This window comes from Carcharhinus amblyrhynchos, chromosome 1 (genome assembly GCF_965287045.1).
Source record: "Carcharhinus amblyrhynchos chromosome 1, sCarAmb.v2.hapA, whole genome shotgun sequence".
Lineage (NCBI taxonomy): Eukaryota > Metazoa > Chordata > Chondrichthyes > Carcharhiniformes > Carcharhinidae > Carcharhinus > Carcharhinus amblyrhynchos.
Genome location: NC_137324.1, coordinates 21400910 through 21422841, shown reverse-complemented (window position 1 = coordinate 21422841; position 21932 = coordinate 21400910). Strand labels below are relative to the sequence as shown.

General features: G+C 45.8%; 1 protein-coding gene across 1 annotated transcript in view; it reads left to right on the top strand.

The window, feature by feature from the left end:
- Window positions 1–5644: 5644 nt before the first annotated feature.
- Window positions 5645–21932, top strand: part of smox (spermine oxidase) — a 32965-nt gene continuing 16677 nt past the window's right edge. The window contains exons 1-4 of the mRNA XM_080195648.1: window positions 5645–5756; window positions 16674–16905; window positions 18568–18794; window positions 20562–20735. Of these exons, the coding sequence (XP_080051774.1) occupies window positions 16698–16905; window positions 18568–18794; window positions 20562–20735 (609 nt within the window). The 5' untranslated portion in view covers window positions 5645–5756; window positions 16674–16697. The remainder of the gene's footprint in view (window positions 5757–16673; window positions 16906–18567; window positions 18795–20561; window positions 20736–21932) is intronic.

The window sequence follows — 21932 nt, the reverse complement described above, 5'->3', positions numbered from 1 at the left end:
TGTCGCGAATATCAATCACCTCACTTGGCAGCGCATTTCAGGTCCCCACCATCCTCTGTTTGAAAAATTCACCCTCACGTCTCCACCGAACCTTTCCCCCCCTTACATTGAAGTTCTGCCCCCCCTGTAATTGTCATTTCTGCCCTGGGAAAAAGCTTTCAACTATTCATCTTATCTATGCCCATCATCATTGTATAAACTTCTATTAGGTCACCCCTCAGTCTCTGTCTTTTCAGGGAGAACATCCCAGTTTATTCAATCCTTCCTCATAGCTAATACCCTCCATACTAGGCAACATCCTGGTAAACCTTTTCTGTACTCCCTCCAAAGCCTCCACGTCCTTCTGGGAGCGTGGCAACCAGAATTGGACACAGTAGTGCAAATGTGGCCTAAACGTTTTATATAATTGTAATATAATTTGCCAATTTATATATTCAATGCCTGGCCAATGAAGGCAAACATGCCATATGCTTTCTTCACCACCTTTTCCACCTATGCTGCCACTTTTAAGGGTCTGTGGACTTGTATTCTCAGAACTCTCTGTTTGTCTATGTTCCTGATGGTTCTGCCATTTATTTTATACCTCCCACCTGATTTGGACCTACCAAAATGCATCACCTCGCATTTGTCTGGATTAAATTCCATCTGCCATTTTTCTGCCCAATTTTCCAGCCTATCTATGTCCTGCTGTATTCTCTGACAATCTTCATCACTATCCATGACTCCACCAATCTTAGTATCATCCACAAACTGCTAATCAGACCAGCTACATTTTTTTCCACGTCATTTATATATATTACAAACAACAGAGGTCCCAGCACTGATCCCTGTGGAACACCAAGTTACAGACCTCCATTTAGAAAAGCTCCTTCCACGCTACCTGCTGTCTTTTATGGCCAGGCCAGTTCTGAATCCATCTAGTTAGTTCACCCTTGATCCCGTGTAATTTAACCTTTTGGAGCAGCCTGCCAGGAGAGACCTCGTCAAATACTTTCCTAAAGTCCATGTAGACAACATCCATGGCCCTTCCCTCGTTGATCATTTTTGTCACCTCTTCAAGAAACTCAATCAACTTAAGTGAGACATGACCTCCCTCATACAAAACCATGCTGTCTGTTGTCAATAAGACCATTCAGTTCCAAATGTGAACAGATCCTATCCCTAAGAATCTTCTCCAACAATTTCACTATCACTGACATCAAGCTCACTGGCCTATAATTACCCGGGTTATAAGAACATAAGAACCAGAAGCAGGAATAGGCCATCTGGCCCCTCAAGCCTGCTCCGCCATTCAATAAGATCATGCTGATCGTTTCATGGACTCAGTTCTACTTATCCGCTTGCTCACCATAACCCTTAACTCCTTTACTGTTCAAAAATGTATCTATCCTTGCCTTAAAAACATTCAATGAGGTAGCCTCAACTGCTTCACTGGGCAGGGAATTCCACAGATTCACAACCCTTTGTGTGACGAAGTTCTTCCTCAACTCGGTCCTAAACCTGCTTCCCCTTATTTTGAGGCCATGCCCCCTAGTTCTAGTTTCACTCGCCAGTGGGAACATCTTCCCTGTTTCTTTCTTATCTATTCCCTTCATAATCTTATATGTTTTTATACTCATTGAATTCCAATGAGTATAGCCCCAGTCTATTCAGTCTCTCCTCATAAGCCAACCCTCTCAACTCCAGAATCAACCTAGAATCTCCTCTGCACTCCTTTCAGTGCCAGTATATCCTTTCCCAAGTAAGGAGACCAAAGCTGTACACAGTACTCCAGGTGTGGCCTTCACCAGTACTTTATACAGCTGCAACATAACCTTGCTGTTTTTAAACTCCATCCATATAGCAATGAAGAAAAAAATTCCATTTGTCTTCTTAATTACTTGCTGCACCTGTAAACCAAATCCTTGTGATTCATGCACAAGGATACCCAGGTCCCTGTGCACAGCAGCATGCTGCAATTTTTTACTATCTAAATAATAGTCTATTTTACTGTTATTCCTACAAAAACGGATGACCTCACATTTACCAACATTGCACTCCATCAGCCAGACCCTCGCCCACTCAGATTATCGATGTCCCTTTGCACACTTTGCTGTGCCACTCTCATCTTAGTGTCATCTGCGAATTTTGACACACTACATTTGGTCCCCAACTCCAATGCATCTATATAAATCATAAACAATTGCGGTCCCAACACTGATCCCTGAGGTACACCACTAGTCACTGATCGCCAACCAGAAAAACATCCACTTACCCCCACTCTTTGTTTTTTGTTAGCCAATCCTCTATCCATGCTAATACATTACCTGTAACACCATGCATCTTTATCGTATGTGGCAGTCTTTGTGCGGTACCTTGTCAAATGCCTTCTGGAAATCCAGATACACCACATCCACAGGTTCCCCATTGTCCACTGCGCATGTAATGTTCTCAAAGAATTCCACCAAATTAGTCAAACATGACCTGCCCTTCATGAACCCATGCTGCATCTTACCAATGGGACAATTTATATCCAGATGTCTTGCTATTTCTTCCTTGATGCTACCAAATATTAACCATATTAAAGAAGCTTTTTTCATAAGAACATAAGAACATAAGAAATAGGAGCAGGAGTAGGCCATCTAGCCCTTCGAGCCTGCCCCGCCATTCAATAAGATCATGGCTGATCTGTCGTGGCTCAGTTCCACTTTCCCACCCTCTCCCCATAACCCTTAATCCCCTCTCTTATCAAGAACCCATCAACCCGCTTCTTAAAAATATTTAGCGAGGCAGCCTCCACCACTTCAATGGGCAATTTACAGCAATCAACTTGGCAACCATATTCCACAGCGTTGCAGTTAAAATGAGTTTTGAAAGGAGTCATTTAAAAACAAGGTCCAATCAAGGATTCATGGCTCTTCTTCTGTGTCATCATCACTTCCATCAATGCTGCTGTGCTTCATTCCATCTTTCTTCAGCCTCTTCCACTTCTGACACAGAATCAATCACATCCTGTGGAATACTATTTCTGGAACGGGTTTCATTGTAGGGAAGCTAACTGGCCTATAGTTACCTGCCTTTCATCTACCTCCTTTTTTAAACATCCTTGCTAGCCTTCTAAAGTAATGGGACAACACTGGCTATCCTCCAATCCTCTGGGACTTCCCAAATAAATAGGTTGGACTAAAACCTGGTGTTGTCAGACTTTTTACTGACTTCACCTGTGGCCAACGAGGAAACAAAGATTTTTGTTCGAGGGCCAACAATTTTCCTCTCTTGTCTCTCTCAGTAATCTGGTATAGATGCCATCCAGCCTTACGGATTTGTTTACCTTAATGCTTTTTCATACACGTAACACTTCCTCCCTTGTAATGATGACATGTCTAGAGCGTTTACACACCCCTCAAAGACACCATCAACCAACATGGCCCTCTCCTTTGTGAATACCAATGCAAACTCATCAAGGATCTCACCCACTTCTTATGGTTCTACACATAATTTTCCTCCTTTGTCCTTGTGAGTGGACCAACTCTTTCTCTAGCTATCCTCTTGTTCCTAGCATATGTCTGTAATGCCTTGGGATTCTCCTTAACCCTGCCTAACGAGGACATTTCATGACCCTTTTTTGCCCTCCTAACTCCGTTTGAGTTCTTTTCTACTTTCCCTGTATTCTTGAAATGCTTCGTCTGCTTTTAGTTGCCTAGACTTCATCTATGATCCTTTTTCTTTTTGATTAGACTCACAATTTCCCTGGTCATTCACTGTTTCTGAATTCTGCCTTTCCTGTCCTTCCTTTTCACAGGCACATACTTGTTCTGCACTCTGATCAACTCCTCCTTAAAAGACTCCTGCATGCCTGATGTGGATTTACCCTCAAACAGGATCTCCCAAACAACAGCCTCCAAATCCTTCCTCATCTGGTTGTAATTAGCCTTCCCCAATTTAGCACCTTAACCCTAGGACAACACTTGTCCTTTTCCATCAATATCCAAATCCTTACGGAATTGTATCACTGTTCGCCACATGTTTCCCCACTTTGATGACCTGGCCTATCTCATTCCCTAGTGCTAGATCCAATATAGCTCCCTCTCTAGTCGGGCTTTCTACATATTGTTCCAACAAACCTTCCTGGACACGCTTAACAAATTCTTCACCATCTGGACCCCTAGCCCCAAGGGATTTCCAGTCAATATGAGGAAAATTAAAGTCTCCCGCCACAACATCCCTATTATTTCTACATCTGTCCAGAATCCGCTTACGTATTCATTCTTCAACTTTCTGTGGGCTGTGGGGACGCCTGTAGTACACCCCCATCACAGTGATTGACCCCTTTCTGTTTCTGAACTCTACCCACAGTGTCTCATTACAAAGATTCTTCCATTCCTGGACAATCCTGGAATATTGCTCCTGTCAAGCACCTTGGGGTGTTTTTTGTGCTGACTCTATCTTCTTTGACTGGGGAAAGATATGATGTGGGTATGCCGGCGTTGGACTGGCGTAAACACAGTAAAAAGTCTGACAACACCAGGTTTTAGTCCAACCGATTTATTTGATAATAGACTCACAAGCTTTCGAGGTTTCCTGCTCTAAACTGTCTGTGCTTTATATGCTCTGTCTGAGGCCGGAATTCTCCGTTCACCTGACAAAGAGGGAAACCTGGAAAGCTTGTGAGTCTATTATCAAATAAATCGGTTGGACTAAAACCTGGTGTTGTCAGACTTTTTACTGGGGAAAGATAGGCAGAGAAAGGAAGCACCAGAATCAGAGAGAGAGATGGTAAACAGGGTGGCACGGAGGTTAGCGATGCTGCCTCACAATGCCAGGGACCAACAGGCAGGATCACCTCCTTCTGCACTGCAGGGATTCTATGAATACCCCAGGCGTTTGGTTTCAAAAAGTTTCTGTAAAATATTTAGATGCAGCAAGTTGCAAAATTAAAAAAAATACTATCAACATGAAAAGACATAGACAAGTTAATATGTAAATACATATGTAAAATCAGACTCAATATTTGGTGTTTTATAGTAAGCCGCACTAACAATGGTGTCATGCATAATGGTTAGCACTGCTGCCTCTCAGCGCTCAGGGACCTGGGTGCGATTCCCTTCTTGGGTCGCTGTCTGTTCGGAGTCTGCACTTTCTCCCTGTTTCTGCGTGGGTTTCCTCCCGAAAGACGTGCTGGTTGAGGTGCACTGGCCAGGCTACATTCTCCTTCAGCGTACCCCAAACAGGCGCCGGAGTGTGGGGGGAGGAGAAGGGAGGGGGGATTTGGATTTTCACAGTAACTTCATTTTCGCAGTCAGCCTACTTGCGACCCTAAGTAAATCAAGTTACAGAAAAAAAATCATCAGATGGGGCAGGCGAATGGAGAATAAGGGAACGGGGGACGGGGCAGGAGGATGCAGGATAAGGGAACGGAGACGGGGCTCTCTGCACCTGCAGCTTTGTTGTGAGTGGCAGTGAGTGAGTGAGTGAGAGCCAGCCAGTGAGTGAGTGGATATGTGGCAGCCTCAGCAGCAGCAGAACCAGCTGAGAGGAGGGGGGGGGGGGGAACAAAGACCGGCGGGTGCGCGCGCAGCCCGGGCTGAAATTGACAGTGAAATTGACACAGTGGCGGCGAGCTGCGCCTGCGCCGAGCTGGTTACTTCTGGGTTTCTCCGGATCAGCAGCCAAACAGCCGGAGACACAGGGAGAGAGAGAGTGGGGAGCGGGGGAGACGCTGGGCAAGCGGAGACCGGGGCTCAGCTGGAGATTTGCGGAAGGACGATCGAGGCGAGGTAGTAGAAAGCCACTCATTCTTTATCTTTATTTTTTTAAAAAAAGGAGGCAAGAAACCCTTGGTTTTAAAAAGAAAATCTGACTCCTTGCAATGGAGGATCAGCTGTGTAATATATATATATATATACATACATACACACACTCCCCTTTGTCGGGGAGACCAGGCTGATGGTTCATTACATGAACATCTCTGGGGTTTTGGTGTGCCTTTTTTTAAATGTTGTGTGTTACTGTCACCCTGATCTCTTCCTGCGGGTGTTGTTTTACTATTGTGAAGTGCTTCTTTTTCTTGTCTTCGGCGAGGGTCTTGTGTTGTCTCCCAGAGAAACCAAGTGCTTTTGTTCCACACAGATACACACACAGCATTGCTTTGTCCACCTTCGGTACGTGGCTGCTAGGATGCCAGAGACTTGTCTCAGCTGGATTGAACGCATTCAAATGCATTTGTTTTTTAAAAAATATATACTGAAAAAATAGATTGTAATCTCCAAAATCGCCCATGCCCTGGCTTTTCCATGTATTCTTGGGTCAGTCTTAAGTGCTGTCATTTGTCAGCACTTTTGAAAAATCACCTCCCCACTGGGTCTATTTGATATCCTGTTTGGGAACAGAACTGTTGCCTGCAAACAAGAATCGTCTTTTGGCTCTCACACACACAGACAGAGCGAGCCTCTCATTATTTACTTAAAGTTTCTTTTATCCGGTGCGTTCAGTCGTAAGGACATAGATTTCCTCTTCAGAGTAATTAACTATTGTGAGCAGACGTTCATTTTCGGAGTTGTGGTTTGTCCACCTGTTTGGGGTGATGGTAGAGACTGATGCTGTTTTGAAAAGAGAGAGAGAGAGACTCATTTCTATTTGGGCTAAAGTTTGCAATGTCTTCGCTTTCTCTCAGAGAAACTGCGCAGGCCATTCGGTCCCACCGGTCCATTCTAGCGTTATTATGTATCAACAAGACTTTTTTGATTTGATTTATTACTGTCACATGTATTAGTAAAGAGTGAAAGGTATTGTTCCTTGCGCGCTACACAGACAAAACATACCGTTCATAGAGAAGGAGTGCAGAATGTAGTGTTACAGTCACACCGAGGGTGTAGACCAAGACCAACTTAATGCAAGGCAGGTCCATGCCTGCTCCCACCCATCTTCATCTAACTTTTAGACTCCCCGTGGCATCGCTAGATTTAAAGTGACATTACTTGTTAGAAAGTGTGTGACAAATTGTTAGGTTCCATACACACGGTGGGTAGCACAGTGGTAAGTACTGCTGCCTCACAGCGCCTGGGTTCAAATCCGGCCTTGGGTCACTGCCTGTGTGAAGTTTGCACATTCTCCTGGTGACTGTATGGGTTTCCTCCGGTGCTCTGGTTTTTTCCCAAAGTCCAAAGATGTGCGGGTTAGGTTGATTGGCTGTGTTAAATTGACCCTTAGTGTCGGGGTACGGAAGGGTATATATGAGAGGTTATGGGGATGGGATCTGGGAGGGATTATTGATGGTGCAGGTGCGATGGACCAAATGGCCTCCTTTGCACTGTATATTTTATGATTAGCTGTTACACAACGTCAGGGGCAAACAGCAGACATACTCCCCTCCCCCTCGTTTCATTGCTTTGTTTAAATGTGGCTTTTGGAAGAAAGATGGGATCTTGATCAATTGGACCAATGGGCTGATGAATGGCAGATGGAGTTTAATCTATATAAATATGAGGCAATGCATTTTGTCAGATTGAACCAGGACAGGACCTACTCAGTTAATGGTGGGGCATTGGGTACAACAGAGATCGGGGAGTACAGATTCATAGCTCCTTGAAATTGGAGTCACAGGTGGACAGGATGGTGAATAAGGCATTCAGCATGCTTGGTTTCACTGGTCAGAACATTGAATACAGGAGTTGGGCTGTCTTGTTGAAGTTGTACAGGACATTGGTAACAGTTTTGGTCAGCCTATTACAGAAAGGATGTTATTAAACTTGAAAGAGAGCAAAGATTTACTAGGATGCCACTAGGACTTGATGGTTTGAATTATAAGGAGAGGCTGGATTGACTGGGACTTTTTTCCCTGGATCGTTGGAGGCTTAGGTGTGATCTTATAGAGGTCTATAAAATAATGAGGGGCGTAGATTACCTAGATAGTCAATATCTTTTCCCTAAGATAGTGGAGTCTAAAACTAGAGGGCATTGGTTTAAGATGAGAGGGGAGTGATACAAAAAGGGTCCAGAGGGGCAATGTTTTCACACATAGGGTGGTGGGTGAGTGTCTGGAACAAGCTGCCAGAGGGGTGGTAGTAGTAGAGGTGGGTACAATTTTGTCTTTTAAAGAGCATTTGGACAACTACATGGGTAAAATAGGTATAGAGGGATATGGGTCAAATGTGGGCAATTGGGACTACTTAGTGGTAAAAACTGAGCGGCATGGATAAGTTGAGCCAAAAGACTTTCTTGACATTTGTGTTACTTTGTCACTAAGTTATTATTCTCCAAATACAAAGGATACATCTACACCCTCTCCATCCCTCTGTCTCTGGTTGTGATGAAACAGATTCATTTCAGCAGTGGCCTGACCCATTATTCCCTGTCCACACAACCAGCACCGGGAAGGAAATGCCAGAAAGGCGATTTATGATTTAAGTGGGAGATAGAAAGGTGGAATGTCACCACAGGACTTTAAATAGCGTCCCACCCCAGAAGTGAGCCCACTCTCCCCTCTCCCCTCTCCCCACTCCCCTCTCCCCACTCCCCTCTCCCCTCTCCCCACTCCCCACTCCCCACTCCCCACTCCCCACTCCCCACTCCCCACTCCCCACTCCCCACTCCCCACTCCCCACTCCCCACTCCCGTAGCCCTTAGAGATAGTCACTTTGCATCCAATTTCTGATAAATGGGAGAATTTGGGAAGGATTGTGTGGAGCTTTTTTTGCACCCCACAATGCAGTGTCAGGGCAGGACATTGTTTGGGTGTTTTGAGTGAGTGAATGTGCAGGATTGAGGTGAACAGACAGACAGCTGAGAAAGTGACGAGGAACCTCTGCTGAGATCATGTGATGACACGTTTGCAGCATCTTCAATCATGGGGGTGGGGTGAGGTGAGGTGGAGGAATGTTGCCTTGCTTTAAAACACCTCCCTCCCCACTCCCGAACACAACATTTCGTCGCTTCAGTGCTGGCAGCTGGGTCACACACCACTAGAGTTGCTCACACCTTTTGCCTGTTCGCTTTCGAGGTACGTGGTGCTACACAAATGCCTTATACATCGCTCTTTCTATTCCAAAGAAGTCACGGGACCTTGTAACAAACACTGACTCTTTGGGGCATGCCACAAGATGTCGCACCTCACCCAGTATTCCTTTTGAACCCCACATCAGTGGATCACCTTAACCTCAGGAAAGCTTAGCATCCTGAGGAAGGATGTGGGGGCATTGGATGAGTTCCGAGGAGGTTCACCAGATTGATTCCAGGGATGGAAGTGTTGACGTATGAGGAGAGACTAAATAGTTTGGGCTTGTATTCACCAGAGTTTAGAAGGACGAGAGGGGATCTGATCAAAGTATATAACATTTTAAAAGGGATTGATAGAGTAAATGTAGACCAAATGTTTCCTGTTATGGGGTAATCTCAAACAAGAAATCACAGGTATGGGTTGAGAGGCAGTAGATTTAAAACTGAGATGAGGAGGAACTACTTCTTGTAGAGGGTGGTGAATTTGTGGAACTCGCTGCCCCATAGCGCGGTGGAACCTGAATCATTGAATGGTTTCAAGAAGGAGATAGATATGTTTCTAATAAAAGGGAAAGAGGGATATGGGGAAACAGGTAAGGAGGTGAATTTGAGACCAGGGAAAGATCAGCCATGATCCAATTGAATGGGGAGCAGGCTCGAAGGGCTGAATTTGCCTACTTTTGCTCCTAATTCACATGTTCCTATGAAGTCTTATCTGGTGCTGCTTTGCACTTGTGCTTCATGAGAGGTTGGCAAAATCTTAGTCATGATAAAGAAGCAAAATATTGCGGATGCTGGAAATCTGAAATAAAAGTAGAAAATGTTGGATACCAACTCAGCAGAACTGGCAGTATCAATGGAGAGAGAGAGAGAAACACAGTTCAAGGGGAGATGGTGCGGCAATGGTCACTTCCCTCGACCCCAGGAAACAGCAAACGCTACTGCAGGGGGTGGAGGTGGGGAAGGGGCGGGGGGGCTATATAGTACTCACTGCCAGAGTGACGAACCACCTTCCCCACCAGTGTTCCCTGACAGCCATGGAGACTCATGGTATAACATTGCAGAGACAAGGTGACTGCAACAGCTGTCCCTGCATGGCAGACGGTCCCAACAGAGGAGATGCATTGAACCCCGCGCACTGACCTGAGCCACCTAGTGGACCCCTGTTGCCTGGTCCCCTGCCGCACGCTCTCCCTTGACCTGTGTTTCTCTCTCCACGGATGTTGCCAGACTTGCTGAGTTTATCCAGCATTTTCTCTTTTTATCAGAGTCATGAAGCTCGTTTGGAGAACCAGTACAGACATAATGGGCCAAATGGCCTCCTCTGAACTGTAACGAGTTCATTTATTTATTTATTAGTCACAGTAAGGCTTACGTTATTAAGGCAATGAAGTTACTGTGAAATTAATAGTTTGCAGTGGGAATGTTGACTTTGAGGCTCACTGGACTAGACATTAGTGCACGGATGTTTTAAATGTGTGTATGAGATTTATTATAATAATGGAGTCATTTAACCTGTTTAAAATAAATGGCAGTGTCTCTATCCAGATAGCAAAGTCAGGTCACAGTGATGTGAAAATATTTGTCCTCTTTTATTGCATTCTTTTCCAAGCCACAGTATTATTTTTGAGTTCTAGCTCAGGCATCTGTTTGCTTATCCTGCCCAGTAAGTGTTATTCATTTTCTGTGTCTAAGTGCTCGGCTGGATTCTCAGGATATGGGTGGCTTTGGTATGGCTGCCCTTTACTACCCTTGAGAACCAATCTGTGTGATGGGGAACCTTTTTAGAAACAGTGGTCTGGATCAAAATTGGTACAAGGCTTAACAATTTAAAAATCTGCATTCATGGCAAATCGTGTTTGACTTGATTTAATTATTAAGTAACTGAAGAGGGTTGTGAGCCTGATGTGAGTGCAGACTTTTAAAAGATGTTTGTTACATTTGATTTATTATTCTCACATGTATTGGTATCCAGTGAAAAGTATTGTTTCTTGTGGGCTATACAGACAAAGCATACCATTCATCGAGAAGGAAAACAGAGGGTGCAGAATGTAGTGTTACAGTCAGAGCTAGGGTGTAGAGAAAGATCAACTTAATATAAGGTAGGTCCATTCAAAAGTCTGATGGCAGCTGGGAAGGAAATGTTCTTGAGTCAATTGGTCTGTAATCTCAGAATTTTGTACTTTTCTCTGACGGAAAAAAGTGGAAGAGAGAATGTCCGGGGTGCATGATTCCTTAATTACACTGGCAGATTTCCGAGGTAGTGACAAGTTTAGACTGTGTCAGTAGGTGGGAGGGTAGTTTGAGTGATGGATTGGGCGACACTCGTGATCCTTTATGGTTTGTTGCGGTCTTGGTCAGAACAAGAGCCATACCAAGCTGTAATACATCTGGAAAGGATGCTTTCTATGGTTCATCTGTAAAAGTTGGTGAGAGTTGTAGCTGACATGCCAAATTTCCTTAGCCTCCTAAGAAAGTAGAGGTGTTGGTGGGCTTTCTTAACTATAGCGTTGGCATGGAGAGACCAGGACAGATTGTTGGACACCTAGAAACTTGAAGCTCTCAACCATTTCCACTTCATCTAAAGTTCCCCCTAATAGATCTATAGCCAGTTTGAAGCTCGTGGGATTAAATGGACACAGCAGCATAGTTGCAAAATTCACTCGGAGACTGGATGCAGAAACTAATGGTGACCTTTTGTTTTCTGGGCTGGAGGGATGTATATAGCTGTGTCACCCATTAGTATCGGCATCAGTGTCTTTCTGATACCTATTACTGAGCTGAACTTGGGTACAGAGAGCAGAATTTTCAGATGTAGGATGCAGGCATGTAATAAACAGTGAGGAGTACAGCAGCAACCTTTAGGAGGATGTGGACAGACTGGTGAAGCGGGCAGAGCAGACTCATGGTAATAGAAATTGAACGTAGAGAAGTGTGAAGCAGTTTATTTATGTAGGACTTATCGGGAGAGGCTACATAAGCTAAATGGTTCAATTTTAAAAATGGATGCAGGAACGGAGACACCCAGGAGTGTACTTCCATGAGCCTTTGAAGATGGCAGGACAAGTTTGGAAGGCTTTTAAAATGAGACAAGCTTTGCAAATACCTGGCAGGCTGACCATGCTGCCCCAGAGGGGGAGTGACCAATGCCTTAACAGCACTATTCTGTGTCCTGAAAACATCTGAGCACTTGTATAGCAGGGGGTGGCACAACTGCCTCACAGCTCCCGGGACCCAGGTTCAATTCTGGCCTTGGGTGACTTTCTGTGTGAAGTTTGCACGTTCTCCCCGTGTCTACATGGGTTTTCTCCCATAGTCCGAAGATGTGTCGGTTAGGTTGATTGGCCATGATCAATTGCCCCTTAATATCAGGGGGATTAGGAGCATAAATATGTGGCATTACAGGGATAGGACAGAACCTAGGTGGGATTGTTGGTGCAGCTTGATGGGCCAAATGGCCTCCTTCTGCACTGTAGATTTTATGATTGAATATTCAATGACCTAGTGAACACTGTGATCTGCATCCTTGTTAGTATAGCTGGAAAAGAGACTTGCTGTTGAAGCTTTTTGTTTTGCACCCATCAGGACAAATGCAAGAATGCCAAATTTCGAAGGGAACTGTTGAACAATTTGTACTGCACGTAGGAAAAGGGATGCTGATTGGTTGGCATTGGATTCTGGTCGAGGTGCTGCCATGGACAATGTACCAATGAACAATTACACTCCATTCTTTTGTTTAATTGAAGAAGTTGCAATGCCTTGACATGTTCTTTTATACTTGCATAGGACAGGGCCCTGGGAATGTAGTTAGAATATATATCCTTGATAGTAACTCAAGCAGAGTGATTAGAGTCATAGGCTGTGGTTTTACTGGCTCACCCCGCTGATCGATGGATGGAGTGAACCAGTAAAATTATGCGGGAGCAAGAAATCCGGATCACACCTGATACCTCAACTCTTGCGATCTTGTTGACACTGGATTTCTGGAGCAGTCAGCCTCTTGTCCTTTTCCAGCAAGAGACTGGATATGTTATTTAAATTTATTTAAAGCAGCATTTACATCTGTTTATCGGGTCTGGCGCTTAATCATCTGGGCTCTCTCGCCTTTACGGCCTCAGTGGGAGAGATTCTGTCCGGCGAGGAACACAACTTCCACATGAATGGGGAACAGCCATGTTGCCCTCACCTGTAGAACCGGAGGCCAGTGAGGTCATATTGACATACTCCACTGAGCGGAGCAGGGCTATTAGAGAGGTGCCTGAAGGGGAGGGCCTGTGGGGGGGGTGTCTGGTCAGCATGATTGAGAAGGGAGGGGGAATCATTGCTTCATTGCTGCTCTGCAGGTGATTGGTGGCTGGGGGGCGTAATTGATCTGGGCAGTGGAGACATTGGGGCTATATTTTCCGGAACTGTGAGGCTCACTATTGGCCCCTGCGATTGCGGGGCGGAGGCTGACTTGATGCTGGCTATAGCAGCAAAGGCCTGACAGCTCTCTCTCTGTCAGGCCTCTGCTGTTGCTATTGCGCATGTGCAGCCACAGATGTGTGCACATGCGCAATAGCTCCCTCTGCTGCCTGATCAGGCTGGCTGGTGAGTTAAGCTCCACGCGCTGCCTCTAGTAGCTAGAAAGCGCATGAGAAAATGGGCTACAGACTAAGTGCATAAGATAGGGAATAAAAACTCATTCAAAAACAGATCTGCAACTCTCCCATTTTCACGCTAGCTGGACACTTGGAATTTTTCTCATGAAATTCAGTCCATAGAGGCCTACAGCACAGAAAAGCCCCTTTGGCCCATTGAGTCTGTACTGACAATATCTACCACTAAAGTCTCGCTAATCCGATTTTCCTGCATTTGTTCCATATCCTCGAATGTTATGATATTTCAAATGCTCATCCAAATATTTTTTACAGGTTGTAAGGTTTCCGTCCTCCACTACCTTCCCAGCAGTGCATTCCAGATTCCCACCACTCTGAGTGAAAAAGATTTTTTTTTCAAATTCCCTATATTTTCTGCCTCTTGCACTAAAACTGTGCCCCCTCGTGACTGACCCCCTCAGCCAAGGGGAACAGCTGCTCCCTGCTCACCCTGCCCACGTCCTTCATAATCTTATATGCGCAAACATTTTAAAATAATGCCCCCGTATTAGTGCTGGACACAGCTCTTATGTCCGACAGTGTGGTCATTATAATGGCGTAGATAAAAAGCGGAGTTGAGTTTATGTAAGCTATTTCCCTTTGTATCCTCACAGCCACCAGGCAGGGATCGGGCTGCCGCCCCTCATTCTGGGCTCAATTCAATGTCAGTCCCAGAAATGGAGAGGCTGTGGTGGAGTTTTGATGGGGTCCTGAGGAGGAAACTGTAGAGTTAACCAAGCATTTTCTCCAGGATTTACCACCAGGTGATCGGGCGGAAGACACAATTAAAATCCTATCATTGCACTGTCCAACCAAAGATACCACCAGTTTACCTGTGTAAGCTCTCTAAAACCTTATACAGCGGAGCATGTTCTGCGACCATTTGTTGGCATTTGGAAAGCAGTGGTATAATCAGACATGGTCAGCATGGATTTACAGAAGGGAAATCATGCTTGACAAATCTATTGGAATTCTTTGAGGGTGTAACTAGTACAGTTGACCAAGGAGAACCAGTGGTTAATTTAGACTTTCAGAAGGCTTTTTGACAAGATCACATAACAGACTACTATGTAAAGTTAAAGCACGTGGGATTGCAGGTAATGCCTCGAGGTAGATAGAAAGCTGGTTAGTGGATAGGAAGCAAAGATTTGGCATAAATTGGTCTTTTTCTGATTGGCAATCAGTGACTGGTGGGGTTCTTTCGGGATCTGTCTAGGACCCCGCCTGCTAACATGAATGATTTGGAAGGTGTTCAAAAACTCTCCTATTTCTTATGTTCTTATGGAAGAGAGAATGAAATGTATTGACTCCTCCAAATTTGTGGATGATACAAAGTTGGGTGGGAGAGTGAGCTGTGAGGATGGTGCAGTGATGCTTCAGCAAGATTTGGACAAGCTGAGTGTGTGGGTGTATACATGACGGATGCAGTATAATGTGGATATATGTGAGGCGATCCACTTTGGTAGCAGTAATAGGAAGACAGATTATTACTTGAATGGGTGTATATTGAGAGAGGTGGATACTCAGCGAGACCTTGGTGTCCTCATGCATCAGTTGCTGAAAATAAGCGCACAGGTACAACAGGCAGTAAAGAAGGTAGATGCTATGTTCGCCCTCATAACGAGAGGATTTGACTGTAGGGATAGAGATGTTGTGCTGCAATTGTACAGGGTGTTGGTGAGGCCACAGCTGGAGTATTGAGTGCAGTTTTGGTGTCCTTATCTGAGGAAGGATGTCCTTGCTGTAGAGGGAGTACAGTGAAGGTTTACCAGGCTGATTCCTGGGATGGCAGGTCCGTTACATGAGGAGAGACTAAGTTGGTTAGGATTACATTCACTGAAGTTTAGAAGAGTGAGGGGGGATTTCATAGAAACTTGTAAAATTTAGACAGGATAAATTCAGAAAGAATGTTCATAATGGTGGGGAAGTCCACAACTAGGGGTCATAGTTTGAGGATAAGGGGTAAACCTTTTAGAACAGAGGTAATCAGGGTAGGATGGCAAACTGGAGTTCAGTTAGGGGACCATCCCTGATCTGGATAAATGGTGGAGCAGAGGTAACCATATGGGGGGTAAGATTAGTAAGTTTGCTGATGACACAAAGATTGGATGGGTTGTTAACAGTGAGGCATGATGTTTTGGGCTATAAGAAGATCTAGATGGAATGGGCAAATAAGTGACAGATGGAATTTAACCCTGAAAAGTGTGAGATGATACTCTTTGTAAGGAGTAATTTGACAAGGATGCATTCAATGAATGGTAGGATACTAGGAAGTTCTGAGGAACAAAGGGACCCTGGCTGTAAGCGGAAGGGAATATGAGTAAGGTGGTGAAAAAGGCAATATGAGACACTTGCCTTCATCAATCAAGGCGTAGATTACAAAAGCAGAGAGATCATGATGGAGTTGTATAGTACTTTGGTGAGGCCACAGATGGAGCACTGTGTGCAGTTCCAGTTGCCACATTATCGGGAGGATGTGATTGCACTGGAAGGGTTGCGGAGGAGAGTCACCAGGACGTTGCCTGGGATAGAACAGTTAAGTTATGAGGAGAGATTGCATAGACTTGGGTTGTTTTCATTGGAGCAGAGAAGACTGAGGGGGCGACCTGATTGAAGTGTTCAAGATTATGTGGGGCATGGACAGAGTGGATAGGGAGCAGCTGTTCCCCTTAGCTGAAGGGTCAGTCATGAGGAGACATAGGTTCAAGGTGAGGGGCAGGAGGTTTAGGGGGGATGTGAGGATGAACCTTTTTACCCAGAGGGTGGTGACAGCTTGGAATGAGCTGCTGGGAGGGTGGTGGAGGTGGGATGCCTCACATGCTTTAAAAAGTACCTAGATGATCACTTGGCACATCATAACATTCAGGGCTATGGGCCAAGTGCTGGCAGATGGGATTAGGTGGGAGTTCAGGTGTTACTTGCAGACTCGATGGGCCAAAGGGCCTCTTCTGCACGGTATGATTCTAGTAGACTCGGGCCGAATGGTCTACTTGTGCTCTTATTTCTTATGCTTTTGATCAATTGTGATTTGTCCTGATCACAATTTGTATCATTTCCTTCTAGTTTCCATAGAAGAGCTTGGGCGGTATGCAAAGTTGTGAAATATCTTCAGACAGCGCTGATGATCCTCTCAATAGTGGCTCACAGACAAAGCGACAACCTCGAATAGTAGTCATCGGTGCTGGACTCGCTGGCTTATCTGCTACAAGAAAACTCCTAGCGAATGGATTCACAGACATTGTCATTCTAGAAGCATCTGAGCGAATCGGAGGCAGAGTGCAAAGTGTTAAACTCGGTAAGGCTGCTCCTGTATTGTTTGGAATGGAGTAGATGGAAGGATCTCAGTGTGCAGTGTTTCACAACAACAACTCCTATGTAGACAATCAGGACGGGACAGTGACTAGCACTGCTGCCTCTGGGCGGCACGGTGGCGCAGTGGTTAGCACTGCTGCCTCTGGGCGGCATGGTGGCGCAGTGGTTAGCACTGCTGCCTCTGGGCGACACGGTGGCGCAGTGGTTAGCACTGCTGCCTCTGGGCGACACGGTGGCGCAGTGGTTAGCACTGCTGCCTCTGGGCGGCACGGTGGCGCAGTGGTTAGCACTGCTGCCTCCGAGCGTCAGGGACTCGGGTTCAATTCCTGGCTTGGGTCACTGTCTGTGAGGAGTTTGCACATTCCCCCTGTGTCTGTGTGGGATTTCTCTGGGCACTCCAGTTTGTTCCCACAGTCAAAGATGTGTGGGTTAGGTTGTTTGGCCTTGCTAAATTGCTCCTTAGTGTCAGGTGATTAGCAGGGTAAATGTGTGGGGTTACGGGAATAGGGCTTGGGCGGGATTATGGTTGATGCAGGCTCGATAGGCCGAATGATCTATTTCGGCACTGTAGAGATTCTACGACACGGTGATGCGGTGGTAAAGTTACTGGACCAGTAACCCAGAGGCCTAAGCGAGTCCTCTTGGACATGGGTTCAAATCCCATCACGGCAGCTGATGGAATTAGAATTAATAAGTAAATCTGGAATTGAAAAGCTGGCAGCCGTGAGACCGACATTAATGGTTGAAAAAAAACCCCCCATCTGGTTCATTATTGTCCTTTCGGGGTGGAAGCCTGGCCTGATCTGGCCAACATGTGACTCCAGATCCACAGCAATATGGTTGACTCCTAGCTTCCCTCTGAAATGGCCATGCCCCTCGGTTCAGGGGACGGGCAATAAACACTGTCTTGGTCAACTGTGCCCATGTCCCAAGAATGAGTAAAGAAACCTCTTGAGCTGCTCGCAAAGACACAATTAATCCTATTCTGTCGTCAAACAAATATATTTATTTTCAACATGGCCAGTGTATGAATCATGAAATGGTTATAACACAGCAGAAGGCCATGTCTCTGCTGTCCCTCTGCAAACGCAATTCACCCTGCACCACTCCCCTGCCTTTTGCCTGCAGTTGTGCACATTTTTCCCCTTCCAGACAATGATCCAATGCCTCCATTGACCCTACCCCATCCACTACCCACTCAGGCAGTGCATTCCACGCCCTAATCATTTCAGTTTTAAGGTTATTTATTCATGTCACAAGCAGACTTACATTAACCTTGCAATGAAGTTACTGTGAAAATCCCCTAGTCACCACACTTGGGTACACTGAGGGAGAATTTAGCATGGCCAATGCATCTAACCAGCACGTCTTCCGGACTGTGAAAGGAAACCGGAGCACCTGGAGGAACCCCCCCCCCACCCGCCCACCCTGCCCCGAAGATGGGAAGAACATGCAGACTGCACACAGATAGTGACCCAAGCCGGGAATTGAACTGGGGTCCCTGGCTCTGTAGGCCAGGAGGGCTAACGGCTGTGCTGCCAAAAGGGTTTTCCCCCTGTCACCGATGCTTCTTTTGCCAATTGCCTTCAAAGGTTGATCCCATGTTGAGATCTGAGATGATATGTTCCTGTGTTCTTGTGCTCAGGCTGTGCTACATTTGACGTTGGGGCAACTTGGATTCACGGTGCTCATGGGAACCCGATTTATCAGCTAGCAGAAGACCATGGTCTCCTTGAAGAAACTACAGATGGGGAACGGAGCACTGGCCGCATCAGTCTCTACTCCAAGAATGGGGTGGCACACTACTGCACCAGCAGTGGTCAGAGAATACCGAAGGATGTCATTGAGGAATTCAGCGATGTATACAACGAGGTGAGTGGGCCGTCTTTCGTAAATATGCCGTGCAAATTATTTCTTCTTGAATAGTGGTGGCGGGGGTGGGGGCGGGGGGGCAGTGGGATTTTGGGGATGGGACAAGGTTGCGGGATGAGGGGGAGGAGGGATGGAGGGGGAATGGGGTGGGGGCAACATTTCAAAGCGCTTTAGCTTCCATACTTCCCAGCGCTAATGCAGCATCCACAGCGGTGAACACCTCTCACAGGGGGTGCAACACCTCCTCATTCCGTTAGCACGTCCCGAAGCTTCCTTGTCGCTTCTCATTTCAACTTTCCGCTTTGCTCACACTCTGACCTTTCTGCTTACGGCCTGCGACAGTGTTCAAGTGAAGCTAAATGAGATGGAGCAGTCCACCCCGTCAGTCTGCACTCTTCTCAACTCAATATTCAATTCAACCATTTTAGACCATAATCTCTGCCTCCATCTTATTCAGTGTGTGTGTTTTTTTTTTTGCTGGCTTTTTTTTTAACCCTTCCTATAGCTGGCTTTGAAGCCATTCACACCTCATCTGGACACAGCCTTGGTTTCTTGAGCTCTGAAGGGTATTGGAGACTCGTAACGTTGACTCTATTCTCTTCCCACAGATCAGTCGGACCTGCTGAGATTATCCAGCGTTTTCTGCTTTTGTTTCAGACTCCAGCATCCACCTTTTGCCTTTTTCAGCATTTCTTTACTCGGAATCATAGAACCCTACAATGCAGAAGGAGGCCATTTGGCCCATCTAATCTGCACTGACTCTGTGACAGAGTATCTTGCCTAGGCCCCCTCCCCCTAACCCCACACACTCACCATGGCTAATGCGTTTAAATCGCACATCGTAAGCGGAGCACCCGTTACTCTACCCGTTGCCATTCTCTTTGGCTTGTGCATCCTGAAATTTTTTGTCACTTAATCTCTCCCTCTCTCCACCCGGTCACATTTCCCTTTTCCCCTTCCTGTCACCTGCCACCTTTCATGTGTTTAAACGCTCTTTATGTTCCTATCTTCCTTCAGCTCTGAGGAAAGGTTGTTTTCCGGAAACCTTCCCTCTGCTAACCTGCTGTATTTTTATTACCATTGTGGCTGGCACAGTGGTCAGCACTGCTGCCTCACAGCGCCAGGGCCCCTGGTTTGATTCCTGGCTTAGGTCACTATCTCCCTGTCTCTGCGTGGGTTTCCTCCCACAGTCCGAAAGACATGCTGGTTGGGTGCATTGGCTATTCTCCCTCGGTGTACCCGAACAGGCGCCGGAGTGTGGCGACCAGGATATTTTCACAGTAACTTCACTGCAGTGTTAATGTAAGCCTACTTGTGACACTGATAAATTTTATTCAGAGGAAGGGCGGCACCGTGGCACAGTGTTTAGCACTGCTAACTCACAGTGCCAGGGATCCAGGTTCAATTCTGGCCGTGGGTCACTGTCTGTGTAGAGTTTGCACATTCTCCCCATGCCTGCGTGGGTTCCCTCTGGGTGCTCCACTTTTCTCCCTTAGCCAAAGCTGTGCGGGTTAGGTTGATTGGCCATGTTAAATTGCGCTTTAGTGTCAGGGGATTAACAGGGTAAATGCATGGGGTTATGAGGATAGGGCCTGTGTGGAATTGTGTTGGGTGCAGACTCAATGGGCCGAACGTCCTCCTTCTGCACTGTAGGGATTCTATGAGCATTTTGTCCTTTCGGGTTGCACAGGATGATGCTTTCATTCACTCGGTTATTAATGATAATGTGCAGCAGGGTTTTAATGCTTCTGAACTTCTTTTGATTAGGTCTACAACCTGACTCAGGAGTTCTTCCAGCGAGGAAGACCAGTTGGTGCAGAAAGCCAAAACAGCGTTGGTGTTTTCACACGGAACGTGGTGCGAAAGCGCCTCAAAGCTGATCCTGAAGACTCAGATGTCACAAAGAAGCTGAAGCTGGCAATGCTTCAGCAGTTCTTGAAGGTATGGAATAGTAAAGAGTTTTACCGCACAGCCAGAGGCCCATCATGCCCACGCTGGCCATCAAGCATCTATCAGTTCTAACAAGACTAGAAGGGTAGCTGCAAGAAGGATGTTTCTGATTGTTGGGAGTGTCCAGAACCAGGGATCACAGTCCAAAGATACAGGGTAGACCACTTAGGACAGAGATGATGTTTCTTGCACGTTATGCAGACAAAGCATACCGTGCATAGAGAAGGAAGGGACCGGGTGCAGAATATAGAGTTACAATCATAGCTAGGGTGTAGAGAAACATCAACTTAATACGAGGGAGATCAATTCAAAAGTCTGATGGCAGCAGAGAAGAAGCTGTTCTTGAGTCGGTTGGTACGTGACCTCGGACTTTTGTATCTTTTTCCTGATGGAAGAGAGTATTCCCGGGGTACTGGCTGCTTTTCCTAGGCAGCGGGAAGAGTAGTTGGAGTCAATGGATGGAAGGCTAGTTTGTATGATGGACTGGGCTACATTTATGACCTTTGGTAGTTCCTTGCGGTCTTGGTCAGAGCAAGAGCCATACCAAGCTGTGATACATCTGGAAAGAATGCCTTCTAAAAAAAATTGCTTGGCTGCATGTGAATCCTAACTGTGGTAACAAATTGGCTTTTCCCCCATTAATGGCAATGTTGTATATCAAATTAACTAAAGCTCAATATGGAGAAATATTTGGAAAGCAAATGCAACATTTTAATAGAGAACAGGAACATTTCACTATATTCTGTGCTAGTCTGACAAGCTCCAGTCTTGTGTAACAGATAATGTGTATTCAATCTCCTTACCTATTCTCCAGGAATGTACTTCACAAAACACTTAGATTCTACCATCTGTCTTAAGATAAAGCTAGAAACACCTTTTTCACGATGCTTTGTTCAAATCTCCAGCTGTCTCCCTGTCTACACATTGGAAAGGATACAGAGGAGATTTACCAGGATGTTGCCTGGTATGGTGGGAAGGTCTTGTGAGGAAAGGCTGAGGGACTTGAGGCTGTTTTCGTTAGAGAGAAGGAGGTTAAGAGGTGACTTAATAGAGGCTTACAAGATGAGCAGAGGATTAGATAGGGTGGACAGTGAGAGCCTTTTTCCTCGGATGGTGATGGCTAACACGAGGGGACATAGCTTTAAATTGAGAGGTGATAGATATCACAGATGTCAGAGGTAGGTTCTT